Source organism: Silene latifolia, chromosome 6 (genome assembly GCF_048544455.1).
Source record: "Silene latifolia isolate original U9 population chromosome 6, ASM4854445v1, whole genome shotgun sequence".
NCBI classification, from domain to species: Eukaryota; Viridiplantae; Streptophyta; class Magnoliopsida; order Caryophyllales; family Caryophyllaceae; genus Silene; species Silene latifolia.
In genome coordinates, this window is record NC_133531.1 from 403,130 (window position 1) to 422,055 (window position 18,926).

The following is an 18,926-nucleotide window of genomic DNA, read 5'->3' on the forward strand; positions in this document are numbered from 1 at the left end:
AGTAAAAATGTAAAACAAACACATAAGCTCTCACGCGTGAACAAGTCAATGCCTGAGATTTGACTTTTTTTGGCCGGGAAGTTAGAATATGTACTAAAAATACAAATAAAAAATATAAAAGGTAGCATTTGACAAAAAAAATAAAATAAGGTAGTTATTTTACAAACACCCTTAAATATAAGGTAGTTTTTGATAAAAAAACCCTAAATAAATAACTAAAACGGGGTATATTGAAGTAATTATGAGAAAATTTTTAGGATTTACGGCAAAACAAGTAAAACATCCGGAGCGAAAGTTCGTTTCCGTGTCGGCGTCTTTCTTTTCCACCGTGTAACTCTCTCTCCTTCTCTCAATCTCGTCACATCTCTCATTTAACACCTCAGCTTCCATTATTATTTTCTTTACGGAGTATTATTCTTATTTTAATTTTAATTTAATTTACAACGAAATTCCACCAAATTTCCGACATCATACACCACACCATCATCAATTCATCATCATCATCTTCGTCGTCGTTAATCTTGATAACATAATACAATCGGTTGAATCAATCGATTGTATTATGCATTAATCGTAATCATCATTATTATTCAATCATTTGATAATCCCCAAAATGTCGTTAAACATGAAAACCCTAACACAAGCCTTCGCTAAAACCGCTGCAGTGATCGAGAAAACAGTCCAAACAACGGTTCAGGAAGTGACCGGCCCGAAAGCGCTAACCGACTACGAGCTGCTAGACCAGATCGGCTCTGCCGGACCGGCTTTAGCATGGAAATTGTTTGCCGCCAAGCCACGTGGCACTGCGTCGGGACAGTACGCCGCGGTATGTGTCTGGTTACTAGACAAGCGAGCGTTATCGGAGGCGCGTGCGCGTGCGGGGATGTCGAAGGCGGCGGAGGATGCGTTTTTTGATGTGTTACGTGGTGACGCGGCGAGGTTGGTGAGGATGCGGCATCCAGGAGTGATTCACGTGGTGCAGGGGTTGGATGAGACCAAGAATGCTATGGCGTTTGTAACGGAACCGATTTTAGCGTCTGTGGCGAATGCGCTTGGTGATTTGAATAATCTTGGGGATAGTGTTCCTAAGGAGCTTAAAAGTGCTATGGTACTTGTATTCTTCTTTCGAATTTAAGTGATTATACTCGTGTTTACTTGATTATTTGATGACTTGCTGATTGAATTTTGCTAAATGTCTTAGGTTGAGTGTGTTTTGGTGTCGTAGATAGTGGTGGAACTAGGATTTCAAGTGAGTCGGGGACACGTAGATCGGAAACGTTAGGGTGTGAATTAGTAATGCTATTCAGTAACTTGGAAAAAATCGAAAAATGAGCTTTGTAGTGAATTAGTAATGCTATTCAGGAACTTGGATATACAAAATGTGAAATGAGATTTATCTTACTGTAGCAGTATATTGCTCTTTCTCCGCGATTCTATGTTAAGCTGAATTTTTTTATTAATTCAGCTTTAGTTTTGTTGGTTAAATTTGGCGGTCAAGTGTGTTTTTGTGTTATTGTCTAGATAATTTGTTTTCAGAGTGCTATGTGATAGTCGTAAATTGCAGTAACAATGAAAAGCAAGAAAACCAGAAGAGATATAACCCGATTAGTAGTGACGTGGTATGGAAGCCACTGCCTTGAAAACTATATTCCGGTACGACCGTGGTGGTGATCATCTAGTGCCGGTAGTTCCCCAAGGATAACACTACAGTCTCCACTCGCCGCCCACTCGGGCGTGAGACTTGGAACGGTAATTTGCTTCACCCAGAAATTATAGAGGAGAAGAGAAGAGAAGAAGAGATGTGTTGTTATGTTTTTTCTGAAGTGAAGGGAGTGTTTATATAGTAAAAAGAAGCAGTCATTAGCAGCACTTTAGTGGAGCATTAACAGCACTTTTCTACTAACAGCACTTCCCACTCAGCACTTCAGTGGCAGAAGCATTAACAGCACTTCCCACTCAGCACTTCAGTGGCAGAAGCATTAACAGCACTTCCCACTAACAGCACTTCAGTGGCAGGAGCATTAACAGCACTTTCAGTGGCAGGAGCATTAACAGCACTTCAGTGGCAGGAGCATTAACAGCACTTCCTACTAACAGCACTTTAGTGGCAGAAGTATTAACAGCACTTCCCACTAACAGCACTTCAGTGGCAGAAGCATTAACAGCACTTTAACCTCCATTAACAGCACTTTAAGCTCCATTAACAGCACTTTAAGCTCCCACTAACAGCACTTTAAGCTCCCACTAACAGCACTTTAATCTTTATAAGCCCCTATTTCCAACACTATGGTGGTACGAATTTGATTGATATTGAAGATGTTGTTCCAAGGAATTCGAGTGAAATTTTCTGCGTTATATAGCTAGTGATTCTATATCTGGACATGTGAATGGTTCACCATGTAATATTTCGAGGTGAATTATGAAAAATGAACTTGGAATAACAAAATTGGTGTTGCTTTGTCGTTTTTGGAATGTGTTTCCTATCGAATAGATACTCCCTAGATAAACACTGTTTTTTAAGGATGTGTTTTTGAGTGTGGATATTTATGATGTGTAGGAAATGGGACTGTTGGAGGTGAAGCATGGGCTGCTGCAGATTGCAGAATCGTTGGAGTTTCTGCACAATAATGCACGTCTTGTTCACCGTGCTATCTCGCCTGAGGTTAGTCGTCCTTTCAATCTACTAGGTTAGCTACTTTCTGTTATTAAAGCTTCATAACTGGTTAGAGTATTTAGAGGTGGTGTTAACTTTTGAAATAGGTTTTGCTTTTGGATTAGGAATACTGTAAATGTTGAGCAATTTGTGATAGTCAAATGTTCCAAGATTATTCAACTGTACTTTTGAAGATGCAAGCTTTAAATCACTAAACAATGGATTTGTTGATTGTCACATGCCGATGCTTTGGTGGACGATTAGATTGGAGTTTGTTTCCCTCCTATTTCATTTTTTCTTGCCTGTTATGGCGATGCTCTTAAACACTGGCGAAACATTTCTGAATGGAGTTTGATTAGGAATTGTTGCTAAATTGCCCACTTTGTGCTATCTACCATGATTCCCAGTTTACATCACATCATGTAGTGAACTTTTGATAAACTAATAAAGTGATAGTCAATTGTATGTTTCTGTTTCAAGGGAACTAATGACTCAGTATTACTTGGTTTTGGATTATGATGAAATAAAGCAAAATGGCTCGTTTCTTTTTTATTGCGAAGTAGTAATCATTCATGCAATTCTCAACAATTTTCATTTTGGGTCATCTGGAAACAACTTATTTGTGTTAGCATTGGTAAGTTTGTGAACATCCGACCCTCCCTTATCCCGTAACAAGTAGTAGTCGTTGAGGCATTTGGGGTAATGCCCTTTTATGAAAGAGCTCTTCCCCTACCCCTAGTTATGGAGAAGTGAGGAGGACTTGCTATCAACTGGTATCACTAGCACTAGGGTTTTTCCTTTTCAGAGTATCTTGATTACAGCAAGTGGTGCATGGAAGCTTGGTGGTTTTGGTTTTGCAATATCAAGTGATCAAGTAGCAGGTGGTTTGTCGAATGTGCAGGCTTTCCACTATGCTGTAAGTGTCCTCTTTGCTTCTCTGGACATTTGATTTATAGCAAGAAATTTGAATCCGAACAAATGTTTAGTTTAAAGGTGCATGTATAATCAACTAAGTATCCTCCATCTGTTCTTTTCTTCCTTGTTATACATCGGCCCTCATGTTAAGCTAATGATTTGCAGGAATATGATGTGGAAGATTCAGTACTTCCTCTTCAGCCATCTCTTAATTACACTGCTCCTGAGTTGGTTCGCAGTAAAGAATCTTCAGGTGGATGTTCCTCAGATATCTTCAGTTTTGGATGCCTTGCCTATCACTTGATAGCTCGTAAGCCTTTATTGGACTGCCACAACAACGTGAAGATGGTACCTTATCAATTTATTTGTTATTGATGTACTCTTTTCTATGTTATAAACTAGATATTATGAATATTTTAATGTGTATAATTTTGTGTTGAAGAGGGTTCTAGTGTATCTTATGTGTACCTTATGCATATTGAAATGAATTGAGGGATTGTTTTTTTCTTTGTATTTTAGGGTGTCAACTGTCAAGGATTAGTAAATTAGTCCGTAATATTGGAGGCTGAGAGGTAATATTGCTGGTAGAGGAGGCACCTAAGTTCTGATGGTAGAGAAAATTAGAAAAATATCTTCCCTAGCCATATATGTAGCTTAAAACTTAAAAAGGAAGGTGAATGCTAACCTCAGGTGTGTGGGGGGCCTGGGGCTGGTGATCACCAAATAAACTCCCAATAGTTGTTGTGACACTTATACATTTTCCTAGCCTGGAGTTTATCTCCTCTGCTATTCAAATACCTTGGGAATTGTGTCCTTATACTACTCTCCTTGGCTGTTTCTCAGTTAGCGAGTTAGCTGCTGGAATTGACTTTAGAATCCACAAGGTTTTCTAGATGATAGTGTACTCTTTTGTTTGTATAGATTGATAGAATATTAGGATGGAAGGGGAGAGGAGGGGGAATGGAGGGGGAAAGATAATGATGAAGTAATACAAACCGGGTTGGTTACAGGGGGATGCAGGATGATGATGATAAACATGATGCACAATGAGCAACATGCCTGTTTTTTTAGCTGGGCTTATCATTACTGTCCAGATCACTGTAGCCTCTCATGTGGCGTCCGTATGATGGTTTATCAGTAAGCGAGAGATTGGGACTGTTTCCCTTCCAAATCATTCCAAGGTTGGATAATATTTTGGCGTGGAGGAGGGAAAATGAATCTCTCCATTTGCCTTTCCCGTCATCCCCCTTCCCCCCATATTGCTAGCCAAAAGGGAAATTGATTCCCTCTCTTTACCACTAAATCCTTCTTCCAAAGAAACCCTTAAGAGGTACTGCTTCGGATTGGGTGTTTGTATTCCCATAAGCTTTGCAGTTTAAAGTTTCAGTGTATGGGTGCATCTCGACTTTTGCATATTATGCTTCTCAAGCCCATCATTTCTTTGGTGGTTGTGTAAATATAATGTGATTACAGGAAAAGTTCTATTGTTGAAGAACTGTTTGCTAAATTGTCATTGATTTTCCTGTGTCTCTTCTGCCCTTTAGTATCTTACAGTTTGTGTTATTTCTTTTATTTGTTCAAGTCATTTAATGGTTTAACTTTCAGCAGTTGCCACTCAGGATTAATGTTGACTTTCTTGTACTTTTCTTTTACAGTATATGAATACACTAAATTACATAACTAGTGATACATTCTCTTCTATCCCACCTGAATTGGTTCCAGACCTACAAAGGATGCTTTCATCTAATGAATCTTCGAGGCCGTCTGCTTTGGATTTTACAGGTACCAGGCGACACATATTGTTTTTTTTGTGGGATTATACTTGTAGGCAGAATTATATTGACTTACAAAAAGGCAAAATTTGTGGCATGAAATGAGACGGGTTTTATTACGCCTCTGATAATGATGGTTCGGCTCTTTTGGATACTAAAGTTGAGCCTTTGAAATAAAATGTAGCCTATGTAGATTGTAGGCCCATTGTTTCTACCTGTCTACATTTGGTCTAAACTAAAAGCAACAAAGAAGTCTATATACAAGGTTTTATAAGCCTTTTACTTCACAATATAGGCAAATAGAATCAATGTAGTCAATTTAGTTGGATGTATGTTTGACATTTGATTCTGCACTCTTGTTTGCAACCATGCAATTGGATTCCACAAGTCAGTACTGTGTATTAACTAAGCTGAAGTGCTAGTGGTAGGTTCTGAAATTTCCATAGATTCAAGGATATTCTGTATTTAAAAGATCATGTGTATCTTATGGCTGTCGTATGCAGGACAGAATGAGCTTCTAAGTCAACTTGGAACTTTACGAGCTCATCCCACGACACTAATTCCTCACCTTGTCCTACCTTAGGACTGTCTTTCTAAGTCTTTGTCTTTTTTAAAGAGAGAAGATATTTATAAATGCTATGATTACGTATTGTTAATATGTGCACGTAATCCAATGTGCTTCGTATTAATTAGTGAGACAATAAGTATACCCATTTAAGTGTAATGTAATGAACTTAGGTGTGGCAGCATTTACTGTTGTGATGAGTAATGAACTTCCTGTGACCAATATATGTTAAATTATGACCAATGAAACTTATATTTTCTGATTGTGCGTAGGTTCGCCTTTCTTCCGAGATGATACAAGACTTCGTGCTCTTCGCTTTCTAGACCATATGCTTGTAAGAAGGCTATATTTCCCCTTTAGCTTTTAACTATTCTTGTTTAATTAGTTTATAAGACAGATGTATTCTTGTTCTGTAGGGACGAGATAACATGCAGAAGTCCGAGTTTTTGAAAGCTTTGTCCGATATGTGGAAAGATTTTGACTCAAGAGTGTTGCGGTATAAGGTTGGACTATCTTTACTATACTGCATCTGTCTGTTATCTTTGCTTTTCATACTCACAGTGGACATTAGACTGCCTGGCTATGTGTTGGACTCAACAAAATATCTATTTGCTAGATAAGTTTTTTTTTTTTTTGAATTGACTCTGCAACATTTATCTCTTAACAAACCAAATGGGGTTTTATTTGGTAAATAAAGAGCAGCTTGGGGATGGATGCTCAAGAAGGCACCTTTTTATCTGTAATTGTTTGTGCATGATATAAATAGCTTTATTGGTGATGAAATGTCGAACAGAAATTGTTCTACTTCAACTCTACAATTAAAATTGGGGTTATGCCCTTTCGTGGACATGATTGACCACTTTACCCCTCACATTTCTACACCCATGTTTATCAATCTCCTGTCAACCACCACCCTTGCCACCGCCAACCCTCCCCCACCAACCACCAACTCCCTCCTGAGCAGCCGTTGGCCTGATCCGCCCGAGCCCCATCCCTCTAGACTCGCCACTCCACCACCTTTAGACCCACCGAGATCCACCCAAACTCGCACTCTCCTTCTCAACCCGACCAGACTCCTCCTCGCAACAACCCTCAGATACCCACCGTCTCCTCCGTCACCCAGCCGCCACCATCAGCCCCCTTCCCTGCCACCTCTTCTCCATAAACTCTACTTTTCATAACCCCCAATTTTTCTAACCCTAATTTAATTTATTTTACTTAATTGATACAAAAAAATTGATGCATAACCTAATGAAATTAGAATTAGTACTTGATTAATATGGGAATTAAATCCATGATTAAGTAATTTGTTGAAGATTTGATCAATTTTGAGGAGTAAAAGAGGGAATGTATTTCTTTGTTTTTTAGAGCAAGGGCAATGTATGGAAAAATTACGGCAAAATGTCCATGAAAGAGTAAAAATCGTACATGAAAAAGCAACTACATTAAAATTGTTGTTAAAAAATTAAGCTCCTTATGACAAATTTTAACTATGTTGTAACTTGTACATAGCTGATAGCTGGGTGGAGAGAATATAACTACACCAGGATTAAAGTGAATGCCTTGGCATGTAGCTCACCCTGATGTGAATCACATTACATCTGAGTTTTCCTTGTTCTCCACATCCTTAGAAATGCTCTATATTATCCTAGTGGTTTATTTTTTTATCATGCTGTTTACAGGTCCTTCCACCCCTGTGCGCTGAACTCCGCAATGTAGTAATCCAACCAATGATACTGCCTATGGTCCTCACTATTGCGGAATCACAGGTATAGTATTTTTTAAAAGAGCTGCACTTGGAATAATATTTTTCTTTGTAACCACATTCACAAGTGGCTTATTTGCATTTCATACTGTTTTTTTTACTCGAGGTTTCTCTGTAAAGAATAAAGATTACATGCCTATGGGAATGCACATTTAATTTACCCATATGGCAAAGGCAACTACAATATTTACTCGTGTATTATTCTTTTTCTCAGCAATCCTACAGTAGCTATCTTTATTGTGGATTTATTCCGTGAACTTGTGATTGGTTAAGTTGTCCAGTTTTGGCAACTGAATATCGTATAGTGAAACGGTAGTATGTTGCTTTTTGTTGCTATACCCATTTGAGTATTACAGGCATTACGTTGATGTCACTAATCCATTTCGATATGAACATATAGCAGTGGTCAATCTCTTGCAAGATTGTCACTGAGGTTCCGCTTGTGATAGCTCATGCTGGGGGTAGCCTGCTTGTTCCGTTTGCTAGTATAATTTCTCCAAGCATATTGTTTGATTTTGTCTTGCTTTCCCCGAGCTTGTCATGAAACATTAAGTTCTTTTCCAGAAAGAAAGTCAATCTTGAATGTTTCGTAGATTGACTTTATTTTACACGTCTTCATTTTTTAAAGGAATTGTTTTGCTATGATGAATGCATACTTTATAATTTATATCCCTTAATAAGCCGCACAAACATTGGATCATTGATTTCTATGTTCTTCAATACCTTTTCGCTGTTGCCAGTAGAGGACGGAGCTGTGCTCATAAGCTGCTTTTTTAGTAAATTTTTCTTAAGATATTATGGAATACATCATCACTACATAACTTGCGTTGGTTTAATGCCCATGCAGGACAAACATGAGTTTGAGCTATCAACATTGCCGGCTCTTGTTCCAGTTTTAAATTCTGCTGCTGGTGAAACGTTGCTACTGCTTGTGAAGCATGCAGAGCTAATAATAACCAAGGTGTTAAAAACTTGGCTTATTTTCTTCTTTTTTTTATTGTCATTGATTAATGCCTACATCTAGTTCGTCCCTTTCTTTCTTGGTCTCACATGGTGTTCCATGCAAAGTACAATTAGTTGTTCAATGCTTTGATATTCTTACCAGTTTGCAAACAGTGTATTGCTCAGTATGTGATTGAGTGCTTGATAGCATGCTCGACTCCTTCCCTCGACGTCACCCCTTTCCTCTCATCCTCGTCAATTTCTATTTCCCTAGGTGTGGCTTGGTGCCGTTGGACTTCCTCTCGTCGATTTTTCTGCCACTTCCTCCTTACTCTTTTGAGTTCTTATTTCCAATACTATATTTCTTCAAGGATGTATTGGGTGAAATCTTTCACTAGGTTTTGAGGCAAATGTCAGAAATGTGTTTGGCTGTTAATGGATGCTTACAATGTCGTTCATAAACCGTCAATGGATGTTTTACCTAGACGCCCGCCGACATTGGGTGGACAGTTATTACAATTGTCCCCATCTCTGGGGACAGAAACTGCTGTAAGGTGGGCAGAAGTGTGGGGGTAGGGGTTGTTGGGGAGGGGGCGGGTCACAGAGGGTCCGTGGTAAAAGAGTTGTGGGAAGGGAAGCTACGGGGGAGGAGAAGTAGGTGTGTTGTGGGAAATACATGGGGCTGAACAATGGATATAGTGTGAGGCTTAGGATGCTTGAACTTTTGAGTTTGAGACGTGAGAAAGGCACAGGAGTAAATTTCAAATTAGGTTGGATAATGTAGTAAACAGACAACAGATGAGTGACAAATAGCTTTTAACTTATGGAAAGTAACAAACATGTCATTCGGTGAAATTTGAGAATCACAGCAGCAGTGTTACCCTTATTGTGAGGGAGGATTCTATCACAGCAACATAATGTTTTTTTTTTATTGTTAACAAACAATTAGAAAAAAAATTGCGTAGCAGAGTGGTGGGTATGTTGCATTTGTGATGGTGTGTTGGACATGCCAGACGCAAACAAGCCTCTGCCACCTAGGACGCCCTCTTTTTTCAGTTCAGAAATTTACCTGTGAAAAGTGAAAACTGTAGATGTGGAATTCAGGCGTCAGTTATAATATAACATGGGCCCTCCAGCGATTGGATTAAGTTGGCTCCCATTATGAGATCCTTGAAACTGATTGCTAGTCATACCGACTAGTCATATAGAACTGTGGGCCATGATATATTGTATTCTCTTTTTAGGCAGAACTGCTAACACAGGACTAGTATTTGAAATGTTACTTTAGAAGTAAGCGGATTAAATGCCACTTCAGGCTACCAATTTTCTCTATTTATGTGAAGGTTTCTACTTTCTACCACGATGTCTTAAACAATTGTCCTAGAAAATAAAGAGAACAGAGGAAGTAGCCTTACTCATGTAATCCAAACTTCAGTCTGTAAGGATTTACCTAGATATTACTCCATCCCTGACAAAAGGAGGTTCAGATTCTACCAACTGTTTTGCCTGCAAACAGGCTTGAAGTAATATATGTGTATACATGTTGCATGCTTAATGTGGAACAGTTAGACCTTCTTGTGTTCCATAAACCTGTTTCCAGGCTTTATAATTTTAAATTCCTTAGATCGTTCCACTTCTTTCTTTTTTTTTTTTTTTTTTCTTTTTGATGGCTGCTGGTTTGATGGCTGCTATTAAGTATCTCTATGTTTGTCATGACTCAGACTGGTCATGAACACTTGGTATCATGCGTGCTTCCAATGCTTGTTCGTGCTTATGATGATACTGACCCTCGCATACAAGAGGAAGTTTTGAAGAAAACTCTTGCTCTTACAAAGCACTTGGATCCTCAGGTGTGGCTTGTCTTTTATGTTTCATCTTTCAGTTAGTGGATGAATTTAATGCTTGTAACTTGTTTAAACAATCTTATTTTTGGGTTTTATGTATTTATACTGAAATTTGTTTGTTGGATCACTTGGATGTCACAAATGGTGGTTGTATATCTTGTTTGGACCACTATTTTAATTACCTTGATAAATGAGCAATTAACTAATGTTACACCGCAAATGTTTCAATTGTAGTTGGTTTGTGTTGCTAACACGCATAAAAATTAACTCCAATTGTATTTATTACAGTTGGTGAAACAAGCTCTAGTTTCTCGTGTGCATGCCTTGGCTCTTAAGACAACTGTTGCTGCAGTAAGTATCTATTTTCTCTATCTTCATCCTTCTTGCCTGTAAAATGGAAGTTGTTGGATCAACTGTCTAAGTTTATTCACAGTACGTTCCAAAGCTTTTATCACTATAAAGGTAAATAGGAGGAACAAAAAGATGTGAAAGGAGTAATATTTATGTTGGTTGGGACACTTGAATCAGGTTGGTCAAATCTGCAAATCATCACCAAATGGCCACTCCAATTACAGTCTCCAACCCATGGGAACGGAAAGAGTGGGGGTAGTGAGTTTATGACTCAACCACCACGAGATAAGACTCCGTTTTATTTACTTTTGAGTTCGTACAAAAAGGTTTTGGTTTCTAGATTACAAGCATGGGCATTATGGAGTTACAAACATATATTGAGCTAACCGAGTATCAAAATCGTTGACGTTTTTTAGGGTGGCTGGTAGTGGACCATTAATTGTGGACATTAGCAAAAGGTCACTCCAATTGTTTGCAAAACAAATGAACTTGGGGTAGAAAAGAAAAGAAGTTATTGTGCAACATGTCATCTGTCGTCAAACTAAAGACAAAGTAAAACAGAGTTAAAAACCACAGTAAATTTGGCTACTAATCCAAATGGAGATTATTGTATAAAGGAGCAATGTGCCTCTCAAATTCTGAATATCTGATTATTATTCTCTCATTGGTAGGTGAGAGTTAATGCTCTCCTGTGCTTAGGGGAGTTGATTCACACGCTTGATAAACAAGCTGTTTTAGAAGTATTGAAAACAATCCAACGATGTACTGCTGTCGACCGTTCTCAACCAACTCTTATGTGTACCCTTTCTGTGGCGAACTCTGTCCTAAAGCAGGTAAGCATTCCACATTTCTGGCTTTACTTTTTAACGAAGGATATCTACTTGTATTAATCCATGTTAGAAACAAGATATATGTATTCCACTTCATCGTGCCTTTTGCAGTATGGGACGGAGTTTGTTGCGGAAAATGTCCTCCCTCTACTGGCTCCGCTTTTGATTGCCCAGCAGTTAAATGTCCAACAGTTTGCAAAATACATGGCCTTCGTTAAGGACGTCCTAAGGTATTAAATTCTGGGTTACACGGATGGCTATTTTTCTGCACCAATTATTCATCATTATCTATTTTCATTTTAAACTTTAATATGCAAATGTTGACTCACCTAACTGGTAAAGTTTTTTAGTGGTGATACCCGTGTCTTAGGTTCGATACTTATTAGGATCAAATAACTCGTGTTTCCTTCACAGTGGAATCAATATTATCTTAATTTATGGTTATGGTCTGATGACAGGAAAATAGAGGAGAAAAGAGGGGTGTCCGTGTCAGATTATGGAATTCCAGAGGTAAAAAAATCACCTGGTCCAGGAACTCAGTTGGAACCGTCAAAAGAAATCAACGGAAAAATCTCGGTATCAGCTGTAAAAAAAAGTGCGTCATGGGATGAAGATTGGCCTGGTGAGAAGAAACCAGGCACGTCTACCCAATATTATGCAGGCAATGCGTCTTATGTGAAGCCTGTCAATGAGACCCGGTTGGGAAATGGAGTATCGGTTCAGTCCCATTCAACGTTGAAACCTGTTGTCTCTGATTCACAATTAATGAACTCGTACCCGTCAGTTGACCTTGAATGGCCGCCTCGGACATCTTCTGGTGCCATCTCTCAAAGTGATAATGTAAGACATAATCAAAGCACATCTACAACCAGCTTTGATGACATCGATCCTTTTGCTGACTGGCCACCTAGACCGAGTGCCACCGGAGTATCCTCTAACAATGACGTATCCAATTCCAGCTCAGTTTTCTCAAACAATTCAACTCTACCGGTCAATAATGCAGCAAATATGTATCAGGGAAGTTCGGGATTCAACAATTTTTCTTTTGACAATGGGCTAGGATCCGGCCAGTCCTTGGGCTCCCTTAAACACAATCACAACAACTCCGGGGCTGGGAGTAGCTATTCTAGTAAGAGCGGGTCTGATCTTGGTTCGATTTTTGCTTCTACGAAAACCGACAATAATGCCATTAGGCTGGCCCCGCCACCCTCCACTGCTGTCGGAAGAGGGAGGGGACGAGGTCGAGGAGCTCATGGTCAATCAGGGCCAACACGTAAGGCTCCTTCTGAACAGCCGCCTCTCTTGGATTTGCTATAATGGTGTCAGTGTTCAATTGTTGAGAAATGTGAAGATTCAAGATCATCTTACGTACGAGATTTTGTTGCTGATTCTGTGATTCATAATTTCATACAGACATGGGAGTGGTGATGGTGTAGGCTTAGCTATTTTTTCATTTGTATCTATTGTAGGAAATTTGTATAATGGTAATTTTTTGTGCTTTTGCTTTCCTCACGACGTTTCAGTGAGTTGTAGTAAGCTTTTGACGTATACGAACATGAAGATCGAAGAAACAGGTAAAACCAAGATGAAGAGCCCACATGTTGCAAAATATAGGTGTATGAAGAAAATTTGATATTGTGACTTGTAAATTTATAGTATTTCAGTTACCATTGTGAAAACTCGAGTTAATAGAGGCATCACTTCTCAGTTCTCATGTCCAACCTGACCTGTTGTCGATAATTGCTGGGTGGAGCATGCAATAAGTAGCGAAACAAAGTTGATCAATATGGAGTACTATTGTTCTTTTGTGTATTCTTAGATGCTCTTAAGTTTATTTAAAAGATCGTCGTGTTGGGTAATTTTTTTTTTCTAATTTCCTTCTTATGTGCATTCATGGCTTCATGCTCATGCTTATGTGCACAAGACGAAATGATTACAGTACCACATTATTAAAAGAAAGTAGGAAAACAATCCGAAGCCAAATTATGTTCCCAACTAGTTGAAATTGGGTGTCCATTATTTTGTTGCATAATGAGCGCGATTTCCTTTAACCTCCTCTCTTTATTGTATCTTGGAAACCTGAATATATTTGGCAGTTTTTAGGAGGGCTACTTCCAATAATATAGGATCTTGGCCATCGACCTTTTATTTTCAACACTTGGCCAACAAATTATATTTTAATTTAATATTTTAGGCTTCTTTCACATTCTAATCACGCCCTTTATGTATCGATTAATAGTTATCTATTAATCTATTATCGTTGACATAAAGACCTGGAGGAGAAAAATAGGTGATTTTGTTGCCAAGAGTTAACCCTAATCGATGTTAGCCCCAAGTAGTAACAAGTATTAAAACATTTCTAACGAGTCTTTGATTTCCGTTCAAAATCGGTTTATCGCACAAAGGCAGCCTCAAATGTCCTCTGTTGCTCCTAAATTTTGTGAGGCCACTTCATTTGACCCAAGAAATCACCCGTAAATTTTACGGACAATTTTTTTCAAAGAGTTTAGAATCCCGAAAAACGTGTATTATACCTTACAAGTTGAACCGTTCGACAGACCGATCCGAGTGGTGTTTCTTTTTCTCCTGATTTTTCTACCACATGTACGAGTTTGCTTCAAGATGTACATTATTCATTTTCAGCTCCATATAAATAGTATTAAACCATTTTTAACAAGTATCTGATTTCCGTCTCTCACTTAATAATAGCACACCGACAACCTCAAATGTCGTTCGTTATTCTTCAAAGTTTGTGCGAGCGCTTTATCTGACCCTGTTTCTATATCTCCTGGTGTTTCTACCACGTGTCCAAGGTCGTTTCAGAAGTTACCCTGTTTAATTTTAACACCAAATAAAAAATACTAATCGATTTCAAAACCCCAAAAAACAAGTATTAAAACATTTTCAACTAGTCTCCGGTTTCTGCCCAAGACTTGTTTATGGCACACCGACAGCTTCAAATGTCCTTTATTGCTCCTCAAATTTTGTGAGGCCACTTTGTCTGATCCAATAAATCATCCGAGTGATTTACGAACATTTTTGTTCCAGGACCTTAGAATCCCGAAAAATGTGTATTATACCCTTCAATTTGAGCCGTTCAAAAGGCCGTACCGGGTCGTGTTTCATTTTCTCCTGATTTTTCTACCACGTGTCCGGGTTCGCTTAAGGAGATACATTATTCATTTCCAGTTCCAAATAAATAGTATTAAACCATTTTTAACGATTATTCGATTACCGTCTCTCACTTAATAACCGTACACCGGCAACCTGAAATGTCATCCGTTATTCTCAAAACTTGTTAAGCTGCTTTTATCTTACCCTAGAAAGCGACTGTGCGATTAACGAACATTTTTTTTCAGGACTCTAGAATCCTGAAAAACGTGTATTATACACTTCAATATAATTTGAGCCGCTAGAAAGGCCGTACCAGGTCGTGTTTCAATTTCTCCTGTTTTCTACCACGTATCCAGGGTCGCTTTTGGATTTAGCCTGTACAATTTGAGCACCAAATAACAATAATTAAACCAATTTCAACGAGTATACAAGATTCACCCGAGATTGGTTTTATTGCACACCTACAACCTCAACTGTTATCCGTTACTCCTCAAAAGTTTTGAAGACGCTTTGTCTGACTCGAGAAACCGTCCGTATAATTTACGAATATTTTGTTCCGGGAACCTAAAATCTCGAAAGTCGTGTATTATACACTCCTTTTTTAGCCGTTCGGGAGGCCGTATAGGACCGTATTTTTTTGTCCCACTTTTTCTAGCACATTTCCACGGTCATTCAATTTCAGCTTCAAATAACAAGTATTAAACCATTTTTAACAAGAATCCGATTTACGCCCGAGACCGGTTTATCGCACAACGCCAGCCTCAAATGTCCATTGTTCTTTCTCAAATTTGTGAGGTCGCTTAAACTGACACGAAAAACCGTCCTTGTGATTCAAAGACATTTTTATTCTCACACCCTAGAATCCCGAAAAACGTATATTTCTCCCGGACCCTCTTTCTTTTTCTCCCGGGTTTCTATCACGCGACTAAGGTCATTTCAGGAGTTAACCTTATCGATTTCAACCTCGGATAACGAGTATTAATACATTTTTCACGATTATCCGAGGTTCGACGAATGCTGGTTAATGGCATACCGGCACCTGTGTGGCCGCTTTATCTGACCCGAGGAACTTTCTGCGTGATTTCCGGAGAATTTTGTTCCGGGACCCTGATATCCCGAAAAACCGTGTTATACACTTCAATTTCAGCCGTTCGAGAGGTCGTACCGGACCATGTTTATTTTTCTCCCGAGTTTTCTATCACGCGTTAGAGGTCATTTCAGGAGTTAACCTATTCGATTTCAGCCTCGGATCACGAGTATTATTACATTTTTCACGAATATCCGAGGTTCGACGAATGTTGGTTTATGGCATACCGGCACCCCAAAATGTCTTCCGTTGCTACTCAAATTTTACGTGGCCGCTTTATCTGACCCGAGGAACTTTCTGTGGGATTTCCGGAGAATTTTGTTCCGGGACCCTGAAATACCGAAAAACCGTGTATTATTTACTTCAATTTCAGAGGTTCGGGAGGTCGTACCGGACCCTGTTTTTTTTCTCCCGAGTTTTCTATCACGCGTCCTGGGTCATTTCAGGAGTTAACCTATTCGATTTCAGCCTCGGCTAATGAGTATTACTACATTTTTCACGATTATTCGTGGTTCGACAAATGATGGTTTATGGCCTACCGGCACCCACAAATGTCTTCCGTTGCTACTCAAATTTTGTGTGGACGCTTTATCTGACCCGAGGATCTTTCTGGGTGATTTCCGGAGAATTTTGTTCCGGGACCCTGGAATCCCGAAAAACCGTGTTTTATACACTTCAATTTGAGCCGTTCGAGAGGTCGTACCGGACCCAGTTTCTTTTTCTCCCTGTTTTTCTATCATGCGTCCGAGGTCATTTAAGGAGTTAACCTATTCGATTTCAACCTCGGATAACGAGTATTAATACAATTTTCACGAGTATCCGAGGTTCGACGAATGCTGGTTTATTGCATACCGGCACGCCCAAATGTCTTCCGTTGCTTCTCAAATTTTGCGTGGCTGCTTTATCTGACCCGAGGAACTTTCTGTGTGATTTTCGGAGAATTTTGTTCCGGGACCCTGAAATCCTGAAAAACCGTGTATTCACTTCAATTTCAACCGTTCGGGAGGTCGTACTGGACCCTGTTTTTTTTCTCTCGATTTTTCTATCACGCATCCGAGGTCATTTCAGGAGTTGACCTATTCGATTTCAGCCTCGGATAACGAGTATTATTACATTTTTCACGATTATCCGAAGTTCGACGAATGCTGGTTTATGGCATACCAGCACCCCCAAATTTCTTCCGTTGCTACTCAAATTTTGCATGGCCGCTTTATCTGACCCGGGGAACTTTCTGTGTAATTTCTGGTGATTTTTGTTCCGGGACCCTGGATTCCTGAAAAACTGTGTATTAAACACTTTAATTTCAGCCGTTCGGGAGGTTGTACCGGAACCTGCTTCTTTTTCTCCAGGTTTTTCTATCACGCGTCCGAGGTCATTTCAGGAGTTAACCTATTCGATTACAGCCTCGGATAACGAGTATTAATACATTTTTCACGATTATCCGAGGTTAAACGAATGCTGGTTAATGGCATACCCCCCTCCCCTCCCCCCCCCCCCCAATATCTTCCCTTGCTACTCAAATTTTGTGTTGCCGCTTTATCTGACCCGAGAAACTTTCTGCGTGATTTAAAAATAAATTTTGTTCCGGGACCCTGGAATCCCGAAAAACCGTGTATTATACACTTCAATTTCAGCCGTTCGGGAGGTCGTACCGGGCCCTGTTTATTTTTCTCCCGGTTTTCTATCACGCGTCCGGGGTTATTTCAGGAGTTAACCTATTCGATTTCAGCCTCGGATAACGAGTATTATTACATTTTTCACGAATATTCGAGGTTCGACGAATGTTGGTTTATGGCATACAGGCACCCCAAAATGTCTTCCGTTGCTACTCAAATTTTACGTGGCCGCTTTATCTGACCCGAGGAACTTTCTGTGGGATTTCCGGAGAATTTTTTTCCGGGACTCTGATATCCCGAAAAACCGTGTATTATACACTTCAATTTCAGCCGTTCGGGAGGTCGTACCGGACCCTGTTTTTTTTTTCTCCCGAGTTTTCTATCACGTGTCCGGGGTTATTTCAGGAGTCCGCCTATTCGATTTCAGCCTCGGCTAATGAGTATTACTACATTTTTCACGATTATTCGTGGTTCGACAAATGCTGGTTTATGGCCTACCGGCACCCACAAATGTCTTCCGTTGCTATTCAAATTTTTTGTGGACGCTTTATCTGACCTGAGGTACTTTCTGGGTGATTTCCGGAGAATTTTGTTCCGGGACCCTGGAATCTCGAAAAACCGTGTTTTATACACTTCATTTTGAGCCGTTCGGGAGGTCGTACCGGATCCAGTTTCTTTTTCTCCCTGTTTTTCTATCACGCGTCCGAGGTCATTTCAGAAGTTAACCTATTCGATTTCAACCTCGGATAACGAGTCTTAATACAATTTTCACGATTCTCCGAAGTTCGACGAATGCTGGTTTATGACATACAAGCACCCCCAAATTTCTTCCGTTGCTACTCAAATTTTGCATGGCCGCTTTATCTGACCCGGGGAACTTTCTGTGTAATTTCTGGCCATTTTTATTCCGGGACCCTAGATTTCTGAAAAACTGTGTATTAAACACTTTAATTTCAGCCGTTCGGGAGGTTGTACCGGAACCTGCTTCTTTTTCTCTCGGTTTTTCTATCTCGCGTCCGAGGTCATTTCAAGAGTTAACATATTCGATTTCAGCCTCGGATAACGAGTATTAGTACATTTTTCACGATTATCCGAGGTTCGACGAATGCTGGTTTATGGTATACTGGCACCCCTAAATGTCTTCCGTTGCTACTCAAATTTTGTGTGGCCGCTTTATCTGACCGGAGGAACTTTCTGCGTGATTTCCGGAGAATTTTGTTCTGGGACCCTCGAATCCCGAAAAACCGTGTATTTATACACTTCAATTTCAGTCGTTCGGGAGGTCGTACTAGACCTTGTTTCTTTTTCTCGTGGTTTTTCTATCACGCGTCCGAGGTCATTTCAGGAGTTAACCTATTCGATTTCAGCCTCGGATAACGAGTATTAATACATTTTTCAACATTATCCGAGGTTCGACGAATGTTGGTTTATGGCATACAGGCACCCCAAAATGTCTTCCGTTGCTACTCAAA

The 18,926-nt window shown here is 39.6% G+C and overlaps 1 protein-coding gene across 1 annotated transcript; it reads left to right on the top strand.

Moving 5' to 3' along the window:
* The first annotated feature begins 238 nt into the window (after window positions 1-238).
* On the top strand, window positions 239-13,344 carry LOC141585826 (SCY1-like protein 2 A). The gene is made up of 14 exons (XM_074406870.1): window positions 239-1,108; window positions 2,558-2,662; window positions 3,459-3,569; window positions 3,734-3,916; window positions 5,224-5,350; window positions 6,178-6,239; window positions 6,322-6,408; window positions 7,588-7,674; window positions 8,518-8,631; window positions 10,334-10,462; window positions 10,745-10,807; window positions 11,479-11,640; window positions 11,749-11,867; window positions 12,096-13,344. The coding sequence occupies exons 1-14, from the start codon at window positions 614-616 to the stop codon at window positions 12,952-12,954; spliced, it is 2,703 nt and encodes a 900-aa protein (XP_074262971.1). The 5' UTR covers window positions 239-613; the 3' UTR covers window positions 12,955-13,344.
* The last annotated feature ends 5,582 nt before the right edge of the window (window positions 13,345-18,926 follow it).

Coding starts and splice junctions, on each gene's coding strand:
- LOC141585826 (XM_074406870.1), top strand. CDS start 614: ATGTCGTTAAACATGAAAACCCTAACACAAGCCTTCGCTAAAACCGCT. Junction 5,351..6,177: donor GTCTGCTTTGGATTTTACAG/GTACCAGGCGAC, acceptor GATTGTGCGTAG/GTTCGCCTTTCTTCCGAGAT. Junction 6,240..6,321: donor GCTTTCTAGACCATATGCTT/GTAAGAAGGCTA, acceptor CTTGTTCTGTAG/GGACGAGATAACATGCAGAA.